At 30.9% G+C, this 21,855-nt stretch overlaps 1 protein-coding gene across 2 annotated transcripts in view; it reads right to left on the reverse strand.

Annotated features, from left to right (window-relative positions):
* Positions 1 to 21,855, reverse strand: part of LOC134687012 (uncharacterized) — a 67,982-nt gene that overhangs the window by 18,144 nt on the left and 27,983 nt on the right. For both annotated transcript variants that reach the window (XM_063546922.1, XM_063546923.1), the window contains exons 11-30: positions 20,268 to 20,363; positions 19,326 to 19,476; positions 18,866 to 18,960; positions 16,395 to 16,595; positions 15,662 to 15,757; positions 15,072 to 15,222; positions 14,526 to 14,677; positions 14,067 to 14,267; positions 12,507 to 12,608; positions 10,881 to 11,031; positions 9,864 to 9,943; positions 9,193 to 9,399; positions 8,616 to 8,714; positions 7,949 to 8,102; positions 5,440 to 5,558; positions 4,730 to 4,927; positions 3,121 to 3,216; positions 1,926 to 2,082; positions 1,084 to 1,220; positions 35 to 232 (exon numbers count right to left, since the gene is read on the reverse strand). In XM_063546922.1, coding sequence (XP_063402992.1) covers positions 35 to 232; positions 1,084 to 1,220; positions 1,926 to 2,082; positions 3,121 to 3,216; positions 4,730 to 4,927; positions 5,440 to 5,558; positions 7,949 to 8,102; positions 8,616 to 8,714; positions 9,193 to 9,399; positions 9,864 to 9,943; positions 10,881 to 11,031; positions 12,507 to 12,608; positions 14,067 to 14,267; positions 14,526 to 14,677; positions 15,072 to 15,222; positions 15,662 to 15,757; positions 16,395 to 16,595; positions 18,866 to 18,960; positions 19,326 to 19,476; positions 20,268 to 20,363 — 2,841 coding nt within the window. The remainder of the gene's footprint in view (positions 1 to 34; positions 233 to 1,083; positions 1,221 to 1,925; positions 2,083 to 3,120; positions 3,217 to 4,729; positions 4,928 to 5,439; positions 5,559 to 7,948; positions 8,103 to 8,615; positions 8,715 to 9,192; positions 9,400 to 9,863; positions 9,944 to 10,880; positions 11,032 to 12,506; positions 12,609 to 14,066; positions 14,268 to 14,525; positions 14,678 to 15,071; positions 15,223 to 15,661; positions 15,758 to 16,394; positions 16,596 to 18,865; positions 18,961 to 19,325; positions 19,477 to 20,267; positions 20,364 to 21,855) is intronic.

The raw sequence follows: 21,855 nt of genomic DNA on the forward strand, positions 1-21,855 counted from the left end.
GCAAAAAGCCTTTTAAATGTGAAGGTTAAAATACCATCTCTTGATCACCAGAAAATCCTATAGCTATCCATCTGTTGTCGGTGGTCAATGAGATCTCTTCTGCTATCTCGAATAGAACGTAATCTCCATTTTTTTGCCATGTGACCAGTGATGAACATGATAAACCAGAACATGTTGGGAAACATCCTTTAGTTTTACCACACTCTGGATCAAGTGTTATCTTATCTGGAGACTGAAATATTAAAGGTGATCAATGCATGTTTTAATCAGGAAGGCATTGTAAAATATATGATTTGAAGTTTATTATGATCTTCATTTCTATTTGTTTTGTTTTCTGCAAAAGTTATAATTGAAACAGTCTGAGTCATGTGATTCAACCCAAATATTCTGAGAAAATTGATACAGTTTGTCGCTATAGCAAGTCAGGCTATCTGAATCAAGTTTTGTTCATTGTTGTTTTTTTAAGGAATCAGGTGGTTTGTTTTGTCTATTGGGCTTTCTCTGCTGTTTAATATTTTATATTATTAAACTTCACGTTTAAATGCCATATTTGGATTGGCTTGTATGAGGGTTTTAATTTACTCTATTACATGGCGACAATTGTTTTAGAATGTTACCCTCTCGTCCAGACCAATCAAAAATCGACAATTTATAGGACAATTAATGAATTGAATTTACATCATGTAATTGAATACAATGCTTAATTTTATGTTTTGGCTCAGATTTTATTTATTTAACTGTCAAAATAAAAAAAATAAAACATCTTGCTTGACTTTTGTTGGTTTTTTCAAATGCCTGTTATGTTGAACATTATGTATGGGACGTCATATAAAAATGTTTTTGAAATACAATTAATCTGTAAAAGACAATAACGATAGGACATTCAGTATAATGAATTAAATAACCTATAGCTGAGAGGGTGATAGAGCAGATTGGTACCCCGAGAAAACATTGTCAACCGCAGTGAAGTATAATAAGTAGATAGATAGATAGTTTATTCTCTAAAACCATGCAAGTATAAAGGTTACAGAGAAGTTAAAAAATAATACAGTGCAGTATTTTAAAAAGACAAGTTTTAATTACATGTGTTGTTACTTGTGTAGATGGACTTGTTGACTCAGGACTGGTTGTTGGTCCAGCAGTGGTTACTCTAGTGATGTTAATAAAGTTTTCTTTAGATGCAGTTGATTTTGGGTCAACCTCATGATGACCTGGATTACCTGGAAAAAATCACTGGTATGATTCATCATCAATGTTGCAAAAGTTGTGTATTAACAAATAAATATTATAAAAGATGAAAAAAATACAAAACATTCAGGATACGACTAATAATATTATGTTCTTGTTAATGCTGTAATACTGTTTATTCTGTGCTTTTTGCATATCATCAAAGTAAATGTATTTGGAAAATTATAAAATTAACTTTGGAATCATCATTAAATCTGGGTGGTTTGCTATAGAAATACTCACTACATAAAATAACATTATGGCAGAAATTGAAATAAAGTAGAACATTCTTATTGTTTAAAAAGAATTGTCCTTTTTTTAATATAAAACATATTGGTCCGTATCTCAAATTCAGTACATAGAGAAATCCCTTTATGCAACTCAAAGATTCTTGATGTCTGTTCCAGTCAGCCCAAGTATTCCATACCCATAAAGGACAAATACTGTTATAACATGGATTTGATGGAGAGCTGACTCATTGTCGCTCATACCACATCTTCTTATATCTATAAACACACTCTTTCATCGTAAGAAGGTTGCAAATGTATCATGTAACCTTTAGCATCTTAAACTAAAGATTACATTCCAAAGGTGATGAATTATTCAATCCAAAAAATTCTTCTAAAAAATATTGGACCATAAAGGCAAATAGAACAATTGTAGCTTATATGAAAAGAAAATTATCTAAATAAACAAACCATTATTTATAGGTCCATTTGCCATCAGAATGAACCATTCATTGTTTAGATCAAATACTTGAGGATCTGCTGAATTAATTGTTCTACGAAGAGTACATCTCATAACTTTCCCAGAAACAGTGAGGGATGCATTACTGATCATTTTTGATGACATATTCTGTAAAGGAAAAATAACTATTTCCATTTTAATTATAGAACAATTGAAAAGTAAATGTTTAAAAGAGCATTTCATTTAAGCCAATGTTAAACAAATGAAAATATAAGTTAAATTAAGAGGGGTACAACTCTGAAAAATCTGCTGAGCGTTTTAATCACATAATATTAGTAAGGAAAAATCAAGATTTTCAACAATCAAAAGTAGTATTTGTCAAACTGCTTTATAGCCAACAAAATTATCCCTGTATTTTGTGCGGTTCAAATTTGAGGTTAAAGTAAATATTTTGTCAAATCTTTATAAAAATTAAACGAACCAAATTAATTTTAGTACAAGTGTTGGGTACCCCCTTAATATATCTATTGTACATAAAGAAGCAAGCAAGTAAAAGCAACTTAAAGAAAAGATCAAGCTTAAAATCGATACAATTTAGAAGGGGAATGTACTGTTGTATATTTTCTGTATACAACAAATTATCTGAAAACAGTCAACTTTCACCCCAAATTGCACCGATTATGTGTTTGATTTTACTTTTATTCAATTGGCCTTACTATGCTGTCTTATCACAGATTGCAAGGTAAACTAAATTTGCGACAGTAAAACTACCGATGGACGTCCTTAAAGCTTCAAATACAATAGTTATCTCTTAATTGTACAGGAAAAAAATTGCCAAAGAGATCAAAAGTAGAGGCTCTAAAGAGTCTTTGTCTCTCACTCAGTTTATTTGCATGTGAAACAAAGGACACTCTCGAAAACATCGTAGACCATAACAAATCCATGACAAATTTAATAAGACAATTAAGAAAACAAGTTGTGTTAACAGGCTAAGCATCTCCTGCTATGCATGTGCATCACCCATCTAAATCAAACTAGGAATAGATACACCTTGTCAGGAAACTGATTATCAAAGGAGATTTAAACCCCCTATAAGGAAACTTGGTTTTAGAGCAAACTCCTTGATACCAACAGGAAATTTAGGACTAAATGATATCTGAAGAGTTAATAAATACATAAGTACACTGTAATATAAAGTAAACATACCTCAGCCAATGTTTGAAAGCTATAACCATTATTATATCCAAGATCAAAGGAAACATTACCATTCTTATGCTGACACATTATAACACTTGTATTTCCCTGAAATCATACAAAACTATCATTAAAGTAACAAGTTAAACTGAATTCTTCATCACAAAACACATCTCTTCAGACTTATCCACAAAAACTTTATGTTTCCCAATAAACCATATTATTGAGTTTAAGAAGAGATGTACTTCATATACTGCTGGAGGACTGTTAGTCCCCGAGGGATTCACAAGCCCAGTAGACAGTACCTTAACACTAGCATGAAAATACAGATATTGTATTATGAAATTTGCTGAAAAAAAAATTTGAAATTGTTTTAATTAAAGGAATATAATAATCTCCCTCATGCAAGGGTCTGATTCCTTGACTGGCTTTAGATATACTTTATTTAGTCTTAGATTTATGATTTTTTTACAAGTTGTTAATAGCGTTGAACTAGCTTTCAGTACCTGTGAGGACTCTTATATATGTACTTTGTGTCTTTTTGTTGTTGAGATATACAAATACTAAGCCATGTCCGTTCTGAGCTTTTGTTATTTGTATTTCTATTTGTATCCATCTGATGACTTTTTCAACTGGTTTTTATAGTGCATTCTTCTGTTGTACTGTAACACCACAGTCCCAGGTTAAGGGGAGGGTTGGGATCCTGCTAACTTGTTTGACCCAGTCACATTCTGCATATATGTGCTTGTCCCAAGTCAAGAGCCTGTAATTCAGTGGTTGTCGTTTGTTGATGTGTTACATATTTGTTTTTCCTTCATTTTTTGGTACATAGATTAGGCCGTTAGTTTTCTCGTTTGAGTTGTTAGCATTTGTCATTTTAGGGGGATTTGTAGCTGACTATGTGGTATGGGCATTGCTCATTGTTGAAGGCGGTACAGTGTCCTTCCATTGTTAATTTCTGTGTCATTTGGTCTCTTGTGGAGAGTTGTCTCATTGGTGTATTTTTGCATCCGTCCTAAGTCAGGAGACTCTGGCCTCTGTTAGTCTTGTATGTTTTTTTTATTTTATTCTCATTTATATGTTTTTGAGTTTAGTGTGACATCCATTTTTACTGAACTAGTACACCATTTAATAAAGGGTCAGCTGAGGACCACCTACTAGTGCTGGATTTTCTCGGTGCAATTAAGACCCATTGATGGCCTTCGGCTGTTGGTCGGGTTGTTGTCTCTTTAATATATTTCCCATTTCCAATCTTAATTTTATACCACCTTTTCATTTATATCTGGGTTGGGAGGGTAAATTTATACCATGGGCCATCATGGGCTTGAATGTCTGTTCAGACTTTTGATTTCGGAGCCAGCTGAAGGATGCCCCCAGGCGCGGGAATTTCTCGCTACATTGAAGACCTGTTGGTGACCTTCTGCTGTTGTTTTTTTCTATGGTCTGGTTGTTGTCTCTTTGACACATTTCCATTCTCAATTTTATTTTGAGTAGTGGTGAAGTCCTCGTTGTGACTTTGAGCAAAATAATAGCTGTCCTTTGCTTTTGAACTTTTTTTTTTATTTATTGTACTGAAGTTATTTTTCACAAAGAATTTTACAATAACATAAAAATTATATACCATTAGCTGATTTCCAGAAAATCCTATAGCTATCCATCTGTTGTCGATGGTCAATGAAATTTCTTCTGCTATCTCAAATAGAATGTAATCTCCATTTTTTTGCCATGTGACCAGTGATGAACATGATGAACCAGAACATGTTGGGAAACATCCTTTAGTTTTACCACACTCTGGATCAAGTGTTATCTTATCTGGAGACTGAAATAAATAACATGTGATTTCATGTCTTTCTAGTAACTGTATTTTTTTTCAATACTTTAAGCTATCTAACAATGTAAAACAACAAACTGAGAAATAATAGGTAACAACTTTTCAACTTTCTTGTTAACTTTGTCAGTTTGTGTAATATAGCTTTCAGATTATATTGAGGTGATACAATAATAAACAAAACTGGTAACATTCAGACATAGAATGTTTGTCAATGCAACGCATAAATATTTATCTCCTGAAAACGTTCTAATTCACCTGCTGCAAGTCTTTAAACTCTGTTCTATGATTGGGATATCACATAACACAATTTATCAACAATTTGAACTTGTATTGAGCAACATGATGTGTGCAATACTGCCACTACTGATGCAAGACCATGCCCTAAATGGAACTGTTGTTTTTTTGTTTATTGCCATGGTGTTATCTGCTTTTCTTATTGTTATAGTTTTTTTGATCATTGATCATGTATATCTTGTCTCTTTTTTACAGATAATATTTACATTTGCTGCTGTAGTGTCTGTTGAAGGTGCCATTGTGGTTGGTATGTTTGATATCTTCTGAAAATCTGTCAAAAAGGTACTACCAATCCTAAATTTATGATAATTAGCTGTTGGTTCACCTTTAATGATACAAAAAAACAAAACATAACAAGACAACTTTAAGTGAGTATATAGTAAATCTGTTATAAAATAAAGTAAATAGCAAAATGATTTTGAAACAAAAGACTCCCTTGATCTTGCATAGAACCAAAATTATATCTTGCGTTCCTAATACCGGTAAGTTTTTGCTGTTTACAGTTTCTACCAATCGATAGTTTTAAAGGTACATGTAATAGGGTAAAACACAAAAATAATAAATGTTTGTAATCACTGTCATTATCCCATCACCTTTGAGGTATTTAAATACCTATTGCCTGACCAGAATAAAAAATTATCAACACAATTTGTCCATTTAAATTGTACAATAGGTATTGTGAGAGCTCATCAACAGGTGGTCATTTAACTACCCAGTAAAAAAATCTTCACTATTTCTAAAAGGTAAAATTTATATGACCGATAGCTAGCTTGCTTTCCTCATGCATCATGACCAATGTCCTGAATAGACTATTCTATTTAGATATGGGACATTTTAAGCCATTTCTTTTTGTGTCTCTAAATAGTCAAGATGGAAATTTCAATCAGTGGATTTAGTTTATAAAAAAGGAGATATATGTTTGCTTCATGGTGTTTTTAATGTGGGATGTATTTTAAGTTTTTGATTCCTGAATGGAATTAAAGTGTTTGTGAAATGGATTTTTTTGGATATAAGCCCATCTATTTGTGAATAATTCTACAAGATGAATTATGTGTGGCTTAGTGTTTTCTAACGGGATATAATTTTATGTTATATTAAGTTTCCTGAAATGGAATAGTAGTGATGCTGAGTTTCATTTAATATTCAGGATCTACTTCAATTGGAATTACTGTTAAAAATTTATTTTCAATATATCAAAAAAAGTACAAATGGCTTAGTGAATAGAAATTTCAATGCTTTATTCTTCATTATGAAAGTGGGATATACCAGCAATGATTTATTTTAGATTGTAAGCAAAATGAATAAATTTACAATAAATACAGTTAAATGACCACCTGTTGATAATAGCTCTCACAATACCTATTGTACAATTTAAATGGACAAATTGTATTGACAATTTTTTAAACTGGTCAGGCAATAGGTAATTCACTACCACAAAGCTTATTGGATAGGCACAGTAAGGGTATAAACTCATCAAAGTAATCCTCCTATGGTTTTCATCATTTTGAGTTTTGTAGGTCTTGTATTGCTGATAATTTTTACTGTTTACTGTTTCATATATCTATTTAAGTTTATAAGATAACAAACTTAAAAAAATCATCTAGGCAATAACTCCTGTAAAAAGTTTCAAATACTTGGATGAGACAAACTTTTAAGGTACAGTGTGGAAACAAATAAACTCCAAGTTTCAGTCACTGACTAATCTTATATATGTTTCCTGGATTTTGAAAAGCTCGTGCATTTTTTTATTTTTCTGTTATTCTATTTTAATATTTTACCACTTATGGGGAATATGCACAATGACATCTTTTATTTACCCTTTCAGTAGTGACATTTGCAGAAATGCATGACATTTCACCTATACATCATTCATTGAATTTCATTTAAAAAATATGCAATTCTTGTAAGAAAAAAATTCATTTGTAATTTCATTATTTAAAAAAGGTTTACAGTTCGAAAATTGAAATGGTTGTGTCATGTTTTAAAATGTTCAAATTATGTTGTTTTCACTGAAACCCTGGTTTTCCTCTCACCAATGGGTATATCACAATGGAAGTAATTTCTGCCTGTAACTAATGCCTAAATGATTGACAGAAAAGCCAACCAGTTCTGTTGGGAATATTTTGAGTTCTGTTTTGTACCTTCTGATTTGGGCTAGGTCGACCCATTACAGTGTTTTTTTGCAATGATGCAGTTAAACTTTAGGGCTTAAAGTGTTTTTCTGCAGTCAATTTTATTGAGCATTTTAGTACTAAGGAAACATTAATTTCTAATATCTGTCTCTTGATGCATTCTATAACTTAGTTTGTAGGTGAGGTTGCGGTGGTAAAAAGTATGTCTTGCAATTCACGTTGCATAATCAAATTTTATTAACTTTGTGTCAGGTATTAGATTTTTCTAAACAGAAAGACCAAATAATCGTCATGAAAATGAGATGTGCCAATGTCAATACAATTGTATAACAAATATCATCAACCAACCACTAGTGGGTCCCTATAAACTTACTAATCACAAACCTATATATTGTGTAAATCTCTATCGCAACAGATGAAACAGCATACCTATTTCTTGCTTTTTGACTTCATCAAGACGAGAATTATTTTATACCTACTTATTTGTAAATCTTGTCTTGTTCATCATTTTAGCTAACCTACTGACCAAACATGATATGTTTAATTTTGATTTCTAATATAAATAAGAAATTGTCATACTAACCATTAGGGTTAAGTGTTACATCACCATAGGAAAACAAGATATGCCACTCTTCAGTTAAATTAAAGATTTTATCTGAGTTAAATATTAATGGTCTTTTCATTGTACACTGAACAATATCACCATTTACTGAGCTGTCAGAAATTTGTAAAGTAACCTGTAAATAAAATATCTTATATGAAAAAATGATGAATATTTGTTAAGTCAGACTGCAACTTCATATCTAAAAACCTGAAGTAAAAACTTTAACTTGATATGTTAACTCTGAAATTGGGGAAAAAAATCTTAGAAAATCATTTCATAATCTTAGGCCTCACATTTATTTTTTAATTTCTATGTTATTTTATCTCCCATGGAGAGTTATTCATTGGCAATCATTCCACATCTTCTTGTTTTTATATGTACACTGATATGTAAATGACCTTCTGCTGTTGTTTTTTCTATGGTCGGGTTGTTGTCTCTTTGACACTTTCCCCATTTCCATTCTCAATTCTAAGTCGCATTATGTTTATAAGAACCAAACTTGATTAAATCAAAACATAGTCATAATCATGAAGAGGGACAAACATATTGGCGAAAGGAACTGGTAAAGACATATAAGCAGAAAACATAATATCCCCTACTAGCATAGGCAGGACATAAAAATATAATAAGTGGAATACATAATTACATTGTCTATACCAAAAAACTGTGTATACTGTGAGGAATATCCATACTGTCCATAAAATGTTCCTTTCCCATTCTTGCACATTATAAAACTTGAATTGGGCTAAAAATATAAAAATAATCAAATCTTCCTTTGCTGATTCATACACAAATCTACAAACTTTTTCATCTTTTCACATGGTGCATTTTCAGTCATTGCATGTTCATCTTGTGAACCTTGTTGCTTATTTTCATGTAAAGCTATTCCTTTTCATTTTTTTTTTTATTAATATTCATATTGGTGAATTTATTACCTATATTTTAGACTGGATAGGTTGGTACACATAAAGTAAATTTCTTTAAAATAGTTGCTTATATAATAAAACATCATTTTATAACTTGAAAACATTGAAAAATTACAGATGAGCACTTAAAAATTTAGCAATCTTACCAGTGATTTATTCTGGATTTGTACCCCAAAAATTGAAATATCCTTTATTTAAATATAATCAGTATTCTGTATTCCTAGATAAAAAATATTTTACTTTTTGACTACATTTTGTGGCATCTTCAATTGTTATTTCTTAAATCTATAATCTTACCATAGCACCATCAGGTGAAAATCCCAATGCTACCCAACTCTCATATGCCTGAACTCCTGTAACCCTTGCTGTTATGTTAAATGTCATATCATTCAAATCACTGGTCCAGCTAACTAAGTAATGGCAATCTGTTGCATTGCAATCATGAAAACAGCTTTTTGATAGACCACATTCACTGTCAGGATTTATTTTCACAGGTATATTTTTCTACAAAGTGTATGAGATATAATTCAGGTGAGAAGTCAGCAATAATAAAGTTTAAATATATCACTATTAAACTCTTCAAAAAGTTAAATTAATGTGAGATCCACTATACTTCAGCTGGCCCCTCAATAAAAATGTGTTCTTGCTCAGTGATATTGGATGTCATAAAAAATGTATATAGATAAACATTTATAAAAGAAGCCTCTGTTGATTGATAACAGTGGCAGATCCATAAGGGATTCCAGGGGTTGGAACGCCTTATCTGTTTGAAAACTAAGGCTTTGAATGAGGTCATATGGTTGGAATCCCCCATTTTGTATGTCTTGCATGTGTTGAAACCCCCTTTTAAAAATGGGTGGATCGCTACCTTAAATCATTCATCACATTTTTGTAAAGATTTCATGTTGAATAATTAATATTAAGTATTGAAAGAATTCTTAAAACAGTTATGTTATAGCTCAACTTACATTTTTTTGAACTGTGAGAAAAGTTACACTGTTGTTACTTAGATCTCTAAATGTGTGCATAGTAGGCTTTATTTGGAGTCCTGAAATATATATAGCACTCAAAATATAAGACGTACCAGTTGACTTCTAAGCATGGATCTAAATCAAGGAACTTTTGTTCTATTAGAGTATCTACTGTCTTATCAAGTGTATCTATTACTTATATAATTGACCTCACACTATAAACTGTGTCAAAACAGGAAACTCTCCAACATTGTACACAAGTCAAAAATCTTTGTTTAAGGATGTCTGCTGCTCTAATTTAAAATAACAAGGATTTCATGTGGTTGCTTAAAATGAAAACAACTTTGATATTTAAACAAAATAAAGTAATAAAATCATTAGTCTCGTGTGTAGTTTTCAAAATACGAGACATTTAGAAAATGGCGGGAAAAGGGTTTTCTTCAGACTTTACTATTTGTTAACATTGGAATTGTTTTTTACCCTTTAAACCAAGAAAAAATAACAAGGATTTCATGCCGCCGGATCACTAAATCTGAAATGATCTATTGAACAGATTTATGAAGACAAAAGTGGGGTGTCGTGTAAAAAAAAATTTAATACATTTGGATGGATAAAACCTGAGAAAATCGAAAATATGACAAGAATTCAAAAACATGACCAGCAGACATCCTTAATTAACACATTTTAAAGCAAGATACATTGTATCACAATGCAGATTGTGGCCAAGTTTTGTAAAATTTGGCTCAGTAGAGAAGATTTTTGTTAAAGTGAACGACGAAGGGCAACAACCAATGACAGATGCCAAGTGATAAGAAAATCTCATCTCATTTAAAAAAAATAATTAAGTTCTAATCAATATATATTACTGAAATCCTTGAATTATTTATTTTTTATAATGTTAATAACTACAAAAAATCCTTGGTGAACAATCTGAAAAAAACTTGTGTAATCATTGACCCTGTATCTCCTACTGACTATTCATATATGTAAATAGATCTGTTAAGGAAACTTTACCTCGTCTATTTCGAATAGATCCATGGGCAATAAGCAAATACCATGGTTTTGTTAAATCAAAAATGTTGTTGTTATGAGATGTGATTGGTCTTCGCACAGAACAATAAAGGACATCTCCATCAGCAGAGCTCTCAATAATTGGAAGAGAAATCTGTAAAATATATAATATAATGTTTAATTCCTGTAAAGTATAGCAAAATCTATAATTTCCTAAATAATAGCTAAACCTTAATTTCAAGAAAATCTGATGATGATAAAAATATAAATGCCACTTAAAAGTGTGGAAAATATGTACTGGTACCATTGATCAGTTTTCAAATGGGTTTAGGAAATAGAAACTGCCATCTTATATGAATGACTTTCTGTAACATTAGCATAATTTGTTCAAAATTTACCATTTATAGCTGTAGGGCAAAATATATACACCACTATGGGATTTCAAAACAGTTGAACATTAATTTCTTGTAATGACCTGCAAATTTAATTATTGTTTGCATAATGGTTGGACAAAGCAGAAGACAATAAATGTACGTTTCCACTGTCATTGTTATACAGTTCCTGAGAAAAATGCGAAGACCAAAAATATTCATGAGACAGAGGAAAGGACGGAAGGATAGACAGAGGTAAAAGAGTAAATTTTTTTTTTAAGTGGGGGAATAAAAATGAAATTATGAAACAAGGCATTTGTATTAAAATATATCCTTTTTAAGGGGATCTAACCAATTGTCTATTTTTGCCTGTGGAATGTTTATTTTTCACTTTTTCTCACAGTTAATCCACTTCTGATATGTAGTGCATATTTCAATGTAATACGGAAAAAGTTACAAAAATTAGCAATTTGGCAAGGAAACATTGCAATGAATAGATCACTTATCAAAGGATCATTTAAAACAAGCATTCTGAGAGTATTGAATAGTACACCACTGGTAAAAAATAATTGTACTGGAATAAAATGCAAACTTGATCTATAACTTGTCATATAGCAAACTGTATTACAAAACTCAAATCAATATCTGCGAGCATGAGGAAACAAAAAGTGGAAAACTGATTACCTAAGTGAATTTTCAAAGTCTAAGGACCATATAACTAAACTCTGCACAAAATTATCAGATGGAACAAAATTCGAACTTGATCTGTAACTTGTCATGATAAAACAATATATCAAATGAATATCTTCAAGCACAAATAACAATATGATTTGGTGGGCATAGGGATAGACAGATAGACAGATGGTAGGGAATTAAATACATTCTATTAAATGAAGAAACAAATTTATTCTTAGTGAAAATCAAAATCTTTAGATGTATGCTCCAGTTACAAGTACGTGATATAAAATTACTTTGCATAAATAGTTGTTTCTTTGAAATAATATTCCATCTACAAAGTCAATGGTTTTAACTAGTTTATAAAGAAACTAACTGTTATTTTATAAATGAAAAACTAGCCTTTCATCACCTTGATAAACGAAAAGTGAACATTTGGGTGATTCAATTAAGCTTTTGAAAGTTGAAAAGCAAAGTGATGTTTGAGAAAGCAATTTTATGCCAAAGAAGCCCAGGAGGGTGAACCCTGCTACAAATGTATAATTGTTTGTTTTACAAAATATTCACCTTGTCTGATACTTACATTTTTCAAAGGAGCATAATCTTCATATTGTTGTGGTGAATTTCCGTATTCACCTTTAAAATTACCATTTATGTTCAAGCACATCAAAAAACTTGAACCAATCTGAAAAAGGAAAGAAACAATTACTACACTCACAATACTATGTTGAACAAAAACAAAGAATAACTATGCTATCAAAAATATAAAATTCATTTGTTCAAGGGTTAAAAACAGGTAAAATTCCTGGCAAAACAAATTGTCTATCCTATTCCAAATTGGGTAACAAATTAAAAAAAAGTTTTGAGACAATGCATGGCTGCTTTTTTTTCTATAACTCTTAAATTACTATTAGAAGTGATATATATTTGGTAAAAATAAAAAGATTATGAATATGAAAGTTCTGCATTGCCTACCTACGTTCTATAAAATGTCTATAAAAATCTACAGAAAAACACTATAAATTATATTTAATTTATATGGTCAGTAACTGTTTTAAGTTTAAAGTTTATATGGAAAATAATTGCAGTATAAATATAAACATATTGATGAGTCATAAGATTTTTTTTAACATTTCTTATCTTGTCAAATTTTCTTCATATACAACAGTTAGACTAAATAATCATTATATTCTCTCCCCCTTCCCAACCCCCAGTTCTTATAAGCCTTGGTAAGCATTGCGGTTGGCAGATTGAATCACCAGACAAGTAATATTAACCAATGCAAAAAATATCAAGCTCCAGACAAAATATTAAGATCACCCAAAATGCCAAAAAAATGGGTAAAAAGTCATCATTGAATAGCAATTATTTAGGTTCTATGCTGAGTCATCTGAAAAAACCCACAATGGGTACCCAAAAGGAATGCTTGTCAGATTTTCTTCATCTGTATCAATTTCTAATTTGATATTCATGCAGGGTGGATCATAGATCATATCTTTTAAACTGAATACTCCTAAAATGATTCTGGCTAACTTTTGTTACAATTGGTCAAATAGATTTAAGGAGAGAAACTTTTGTAATTTGTAATGATTAATGCAAAGTGATAGCCATATTTTGGAATTTATGCTTAGTTCCCTAAATTCAGGTTACCTTTGAAAATAAACCAGGAAACTGCATTTTGGAATTAAAGCATATTTTTCTTCTTCATTTAAATCAATCAAACAAACACAAGAACACCAAAAAGCAGTCATATTTGTTGAAAGACCATATTACAGGAATTATTTGTTGAAAGAACATATTACAGGAATTATTTGTTGAAAGAACATATTACAGGAATTATTTGTTGAAAGAACATATTACAGGAATTATTTGTTGAAAGAATAATTACAGGAATTATTTGTTGAAAGACCATATCACAGGAATTATTTGTTGAAAGAACATATTACAGGAATTATTTGTTGAAAGACCATATTACAGGAAATATTTGTTGAAAGAACATATTACAGGAATTATTTGTTGAAAGAACATATTACAGGAATTATTTGTTGAAAGAACATATTACAGGAATTATTTGTTGAAAGAACATATTACAGGAATTATTTGCAAGGAACAACTAGAAGCTTTATCAATATTGCATACAAACCATTTTTCCATTAGAGGAAAAACCAATGCCAATCCATGCCATGTTTCCTGTTCCAGATTCTACTTTTGCAGTTATGTTGAACACCATGTCTGCACCATCTGCTAACCAGGTTACTACATATGAACACCCAGCACCCTTACAGTTGGTGAAACAATTCTTAGATGTTGAACACAGACTATCTGACATTAAATCTCTGAAAACCTATTTGAAAAGGAATTAATAAAATGCCACTTATTCAAATGAATAAAATGATAGATGTTACCATCAATGAGACAGCATTCAAACAACATAACTATACAAATACTAAACTTTATGGAAGACTTGAATATATTGAATTTTGGGAAATTTGAAAAGAATTCAGACACATTTAAATGTTCATGACAGAGTTCTGAAGTGCAAGTATAAAACAACGGTTAAATTTTGATAGTTGTATATTATGTCTTTATCATATTACAGTACCTGATCTGGTTCAACTGGAACGTTCACATCATACAAAGATGTAAACAGAACTTTCTCATCATTCCTGGTTTCGTATGACGCCGTTCTGAAGCTAGCAAGGAAGTCAATCCTAGAATTACTGGCTGTTCTGTTTGTATGATGTAGTGGAATTCCTGTTAATGTACGGCTTAATATTACAAAATAGCAACCATATTACCCTGAACAATGTCTGTTTTCACAGAGAGAATAATCATATATTTAACTAAGGACTTTTCTAATTGAAACATATCAGGGAACTAAAATTCAATTTCTTGATTTAAACCTTTACTTGATGAAAATAAATCACAGTAAACATCATGTATTACATATTTGCTTTGATTTATATTAGCTTAGTTTCTCAACTATTGAAAGTCGCAAAAATAAATTGCTTGCAAAATTAGTTGGTTTACAGTATTAAATAGAAAAAGTATGCTGCTATAGATATAGGAAGATGTGGTATGAGTCCTATGCATAGATCTGAAGTAATTGTGAATAGAAAAAGCATGAATAATAAAAATAAATGATTACCTTTGGTTACATTACCCTGGGCAAATAAAAGGAACCATTCATTCCTAAGACTAAATATTTTATCTGTTGATAAATTTATGTCTCTCTGTATTGTGCAACGGAATATATTACCATCAGTGCTACCATTTATCAAAGTTGGTGTATGCTGTATCTACAATAAGAGAACATACTAAAAGTCATTAAAAAATTACATACAAAGGATGACATGCTTTGAAAACATCTGAACACTTGACTTATTGTTGGTGGTATGTCTTTCCATATATCTGCAAATATAGTCCAAAAGGAAAATAGGGGTCACACACACACAATCCATATTGGAATTGGTCCTTGCATTTTTAATTGAATGATATCTCTCAGTATTAATATGATTAAATCAGAGCGCTTGTAAGCACAGAAGGGTAAAGATTGAGTTAATTCATCAGTGGAAAGTAAAATGAAATATTGTCAATAAAACAAATACAAATAAAAAGCATTAACAAATACACATCTTTCTGGTAATACTGATACAAATGACAAACAAATCAACAAACACTTTGTAATGATAGTAATATTTTTGTTAAATGTTAATGAGTATATGTTTTAATACTTACATCATCAAGTTTTGCATATGAGTGACCAGTTGTATATCCATACTCAGCTGACATCTTTCCTCCATTAACTAAACACATCATTATACTAGAACCTGCCTAAAGAGGTTGAAATAAACTGAAACTTAGTATAAAAAAATGCAACTAAGTTACACAGATTCTGAATAGTATATAATTTACATTCTTATGGCTCATCACGATAAAAAAATTAATTGAAAGAATTCTTAAATTTTTTAGATCCGTTTACTGTTGTGACCTCAAATTAATTTCATTTATTGTTCTCTTTTCAGTTTTATCTTTCTTTCTGTAATTTTGTATTTTTGTTGTGTTTTTTTTATTAAGTGGACCTATTGATTTTAAGTTAATTAAAATTTCTGTGACAAATAAAAGCTATTTTATCCTGACCTTTTATTATCCTGTTTTTTTCCTTATAGCAAAATCCTTAGACTAAAACAGATCAAAAATAGAATATACACAAAACAAGAGATGATTTGAATTGTTAATAATTTTGAATTCTCAATAAGTCAATAGGAAATGTATATGATGGAAACTAACCCAATTAAAGAAGGTTAGCCATGCAGGCACTATTTGAAACACAAGAATAAGTTGTCCATTGATTTTTTTGTTTAACCCTTAAATGTTTGTACATTATTTTGCACTTTCTAAAATATATAAAGAATTATAACCATAACAGTCAATAATATATAAACAGTGTTACTTTTAGTATGATACACACCATTGATTGATTTGATGATAGTCCAATAGCAGCATAGGAGTTCATTATAGTTCCTGGTTCTACTTTACTCTGCATTTCAAAAGTGACAGTTTCTTGATCACGTGTCCAGCTGACAATATATTGACAATCTGTGTTTGTACAGTTGGTTAGACAACCCTTTGTCTTACCACATGCAGGATCTGGTGGAATCATATCTGTTGACTGATTAATCAATAAAATATTACTTTATATTAGAGGTTAAGGCTATTTTTTCTACAAAATATGTCAGTATTATCATATACATTTCTATGCAACCTATATGCCATGACATCAAACAATATATATTCCTTATGTTTCACAGTAAACTGTAAAACTTTCATGAGATTCATTTCTAGAAATAAAAAATCTCATATGTGAAACATGTGAAATAAGTTTCAAGTTGATTTGATCTTTATCGAAAACTACCTTGACCAAAAACTTTAACCTGAAACTTGCATTATCATTTTCTATTTCAGTAGACCGTGCAATTGGAGTCAAAAATCTCTTTTGGCATTAAAATTGGTTAGATTATATCATAGGGAACATGTGTACTAAGTTTGAAGTTGAATCAACTTTATCAAAAACTACCTTGACCAAAAACATTAACTAGAAGGGGGCTAACGGACGAACAGTACTATGAACAAACGGACTCAGAGACCAGAAAACATAATGCCTCTGTACTATCGTAGGTGGGGCATAAAAATACACAAGAACTATTAAACTGAAACAGATGTTTTATACATTATAAACTTTCTTAAAGTCTTTACTTAGATTTTTATACAATGTAGCACTTACATACCGTTTAGATGTCACATAGAATGTAGCACTTACATACTGTTTAGAAGTCACATAGAATGTAGCACTTACATACTGTTTAGATGTCACATAGAATGTAGCACTAACATACCGTTTAGATGTCACATAGAATGTAGCACTTACATACCGTTTAGATGTCACATAGAATGTAGCACTTACATACTGTTTAGAAGTCACATAGAATGTAGCACTTACATACTGTTTAGATGTCACATAGAATGTAGCACTAACATACCGTTTAGATGTCACATAGAATGTAGCACTTACATACCGTTTAGATGTCACATAGATTGTAGCACTTACATACTGTTTAGATGTCACATAGAATGTAGCACTTACATACTGTTTAGATGTCACATAGAATGTAGCACTTACATACTGTTTGGATGTCACATAGAATGTAGCACTTACATACCGTTTAGATGTCACATAGATTGTAGCACTAACATACTGTTTAGATGTCACATAGATTGTAGCACTTACATACTGTTTAGATGTCACATAGAATGTAGCACTTACATACCGTTTAGATGTCACATAGAATGTAGCACTTAAATACTGTTTAGATGTCACATAGAATGTAGCACTTACATACCGTTTAGATGTCACATAGATTGTAGCACTTACATACTGTTTAGATGTCACATAGAATGTAGCACTTACATTCTGTTTAGATGTCACATAGATTGTAGCACTAACATACTGTTTAGATGTCACATAGATTGTAGCACTTACATACTGTTTAGATGTCACATAGAATGTAGCACTTACATACTGTTTAGATGTCACATAGAATGTAGCACTTACATACCGTTTAGATGTCACATAGAATGTAGCACTTACATACCGTTTAGATGTCACATAGATTGTAGCACTAACATACTGTTTAGATGTCTCACATAGATTGTAGCACTTACATACTGTTTAGATGTCACATAGAATGTAGCACTTACATACTGTTTAGATGTCACATAGAATGTAGCACTTACATACCGTTTAGATGTCACATAGATTGTAGCACTAACATACTGTTTAGATGTCACATAGAATGTAGCACTTACATTCTGTTTAGATGTCACATAGAATGTAGCACTTACATACCGTTTAGATGTCACATAGAATGTAGCACTTACATACCGTTTAGATGTCACATAGATTGTAGCACTTACATACCGTTTAGATGTCACATAGAATGTAGCACTTACATACTGTTTAGATGTCACATAGAATGTAGCACTTACATACTGTTTAGATGTCACATAGAATGTAGCACTTACATACCGTTTAGATGTCACATAGATTGTAGCACTAACATACTGTTTAGTTGTCACATAGATTGTAGCACTAACATACTGTTTAGATGTCACATAGAATGTAGCACTTACATACTGTTTAGATGTCACATAGAATGTAGCACTTACATACTGTTTAGATGTCACATAGAATGTAGCACTTACATACCGTTTAGATGTCACATTGATTGTAGCATTAACATACTGTTTAGATGTCACATAGAATGTAGCACTTACATTCTGTTTAGATGTCACATAGAATGTAGCACTTACATACCGTTTAGATGTCACATAGAATGTAGCACTAACATACCCTTTAGATGTCACATAGAATGTAGCACTTACATACTGTTTAGATGTGAAGTGGTTTCCTGAAAGTGGTGCAAGAAAGTTCATTGGTCTCATTGTTGTAGTCTTATACTCATGATGTTGGGGAAAACCTTTAAATAAAACATATTTTGACATTTATAACATAGTGATAACATGTTTTGAAAAGATAATCATTCATTGTAAATACATACATAGCAGGAAAAACAATCTCTGTCATTTTTAAATCACAATCTCTCACTTCTTTTGGAATACAATTCCTCCAAGTTTGTTTTATTATTTTGTTTTAAAGCTTGATATTGAAGCTTATATGAGATTCCTAATTATATTTCCAGTCAAAGAAAAACAATGTAGAATGCATTATAAGTTTTGCCTCAAGTGGTAAGTAACTGTTTCTATTCTTAATGTTATAGATTTTTAAATGAATATGTAGTTTGAAATTAAAAAAGTTTAGAAATTAGAATAATTTTTTCTTTACCTTTACTCAGGGATCCATGGGCAAAAAGAAGATACCAATTATCCCTTAAATCAAAGATTTTCTCATTAGTTGATGGAATGTCTCTCTTCATTCTGCATCGGAAAATATTTCCATCAGTACTTCCATTGAGAAAAGTTAGAGAATATTTCACCTATATAAACAAAAGATTAGACTGATAAATAAACTGTTGCTGAAATAGATTTTGATTTTCATACTATACAACATAGAACATAGAAAATAAAAGGTCTTTTTTCATAAGAAAAGAAAGAAAAAAAACAGTTTCTTACAAATGCTTATGTATCTTTATCATTAGGAAACTACAACTGCACAGAAGTTCAAATCTTCACAGGTATAAAAGATGCACCATGAAAGGTCACTAACTATACTTCTTAAAAGTTGATGGCTAGGATAATGAAAATTTATAGGAATTTTAAAAGATTTTTTTTTTTGCAAAATAGAAGTTTAAAACTAAAGGAACTGAAAAAAGTCAAAAGTAACTTGTCTCCCATATAGTTTATATAGAAAATAGGGAAACCAAATAAGGCCAGTGGCCAAACATTTACTATAATAATGTAATGTATGTTTCCTTTTGGGAATTTCTACACAAGAATTTATCTTAACTTGCTAATCTTAAACAAAACTTTTAAATTTCAAGCTATATCATGTTAACTTTGAAAAAGTTTCAAAATCAATAAGGAAATGGATGAGGAGACAAGACCAAAAAATATCCAAGGGAGTCGGAAGTATATTGGTTAATACAACTGCATATCAAATATCATTGATGCACCATTTATAGTTCCCTTCTAATAACTGACCTAATCACAAATTTTATCAAATTGTTTATGCATCCAACATAGCTGGACATCTTTTAAAAGGCAAGACAGAAATTTGCCTAAACATTTTGAGTCATCCAATATAAATAAATCAAATTAAATTACATACATCATCAATTTTAGAATAGGTATGACCAGCTGTAAATCCAAGTTCTGTTCTCATTAATCCAAAGTCTGACATACACATCATAATACTACTTCCGTCCTGAAAAACATACAACATAGTGACATACACATCATAATACTACTTCTGTCCTGAAAAACAAACAACATAGTGACATACACATCATAATACTACTTCCATCCTGAAAACATACAACATTGTGACATACACATCATAATACTACTTCTGTCCTGAAAAACATACAACATAGTGACATACACATCATAATACTACTTCCGTCCTGAAAAACATACAACATAGTGACATACACATCATAATACTACTTCTGTCCTGAAAAACATACAACATTGTGACATACACATCATAATACTACTTCCATCCTGAAAAACATACAACATAGTGACAAACACATCATAATACTACTTCCGTCCTGAAAAACAAACAACATAGTAACATACACATCATAATACTACTTCCGTCCTGAAAAACATACAACATAGTGACATACACATCATAATACTACTTCTGTCCTGAAAAACATACAACATTGTGACATACACATCATAATACAACTTCCATCCTGAAAAACATACAACATAGTGACAAACACATCATAATACTACTTCCGTCCTGAAAAACAAACAACATAGTAACATACACATCATAATACTACTTCCGTCCTGAAAAACATACAACATAGTGACATACACATCATAATACTACTTCCGTCCTGAAAAACATACAACATTGTGACATACACATCATAATACTACTTCCATCCTGAAAAACATACAACATAGTGACAAACACATCATAATACTACTTCCGTCCTGAAAAACAAACAACATAGTAACATACACATCATAATACTACTTCCGTCCTGAAAAACATACAACATAGTGACATACACATCATAATACTACTTCCGTCCTGAAAAACATACAACATAGTGACATACACATCATAATACTACTTCCGTCCTGAAAAACAAACAACATAGTAACATACACATCATAATACTACTTCCGTCCTGAAAAACATACAACATAGTGACATACACATCATAATACTACTTCCGTCCTGAAAAACATACAACATAGTGACATACACATCATTATACTACTTCCGTCCTGAAAAACATACAACATAGTGACATACACATCATAATACTACTTCCGTCCTGAAAAACAAACAACATAGTGACATACACATCATAATACTACTTCCGTCCTGAAAAACAAACAACATAGTGACATACACATCATAATACTACTTCCGTCCTGAAAAACATACAACATAGTGACATACACATCATAATACTACTTCCGTCCTGAAAAACAAACAACATAGTAACATACACATCATAATACTACTTCCATCCTGAAAAACATACAACATAGTGACATACACATCATAATACTACTTCCGTCCTGAAAAACAAACAACATAGTGACATACACATCATAATACTACTTCCATCCTGAAAACATACAACATTGTGACATACACATCATAATACTACTTCCGTCCTGAAAAACATACAACATAGTGACATACACATCATAATACTACT

Source organism: Mytilus trossulus, chromosome 10 (genome assembly GCF_036588685.1).
Source record: "Mytilus trossulus isolate FHL-02 chromosome 10, PNRI_Mtr1.1.1.hap1, whole genome shotgun sequence".
NCBI lineage: Eukaryota > Metazoa > Mollusca > Bivalvia > Mytilida > Mytilidae > Mytilus > Mytilus trossulus.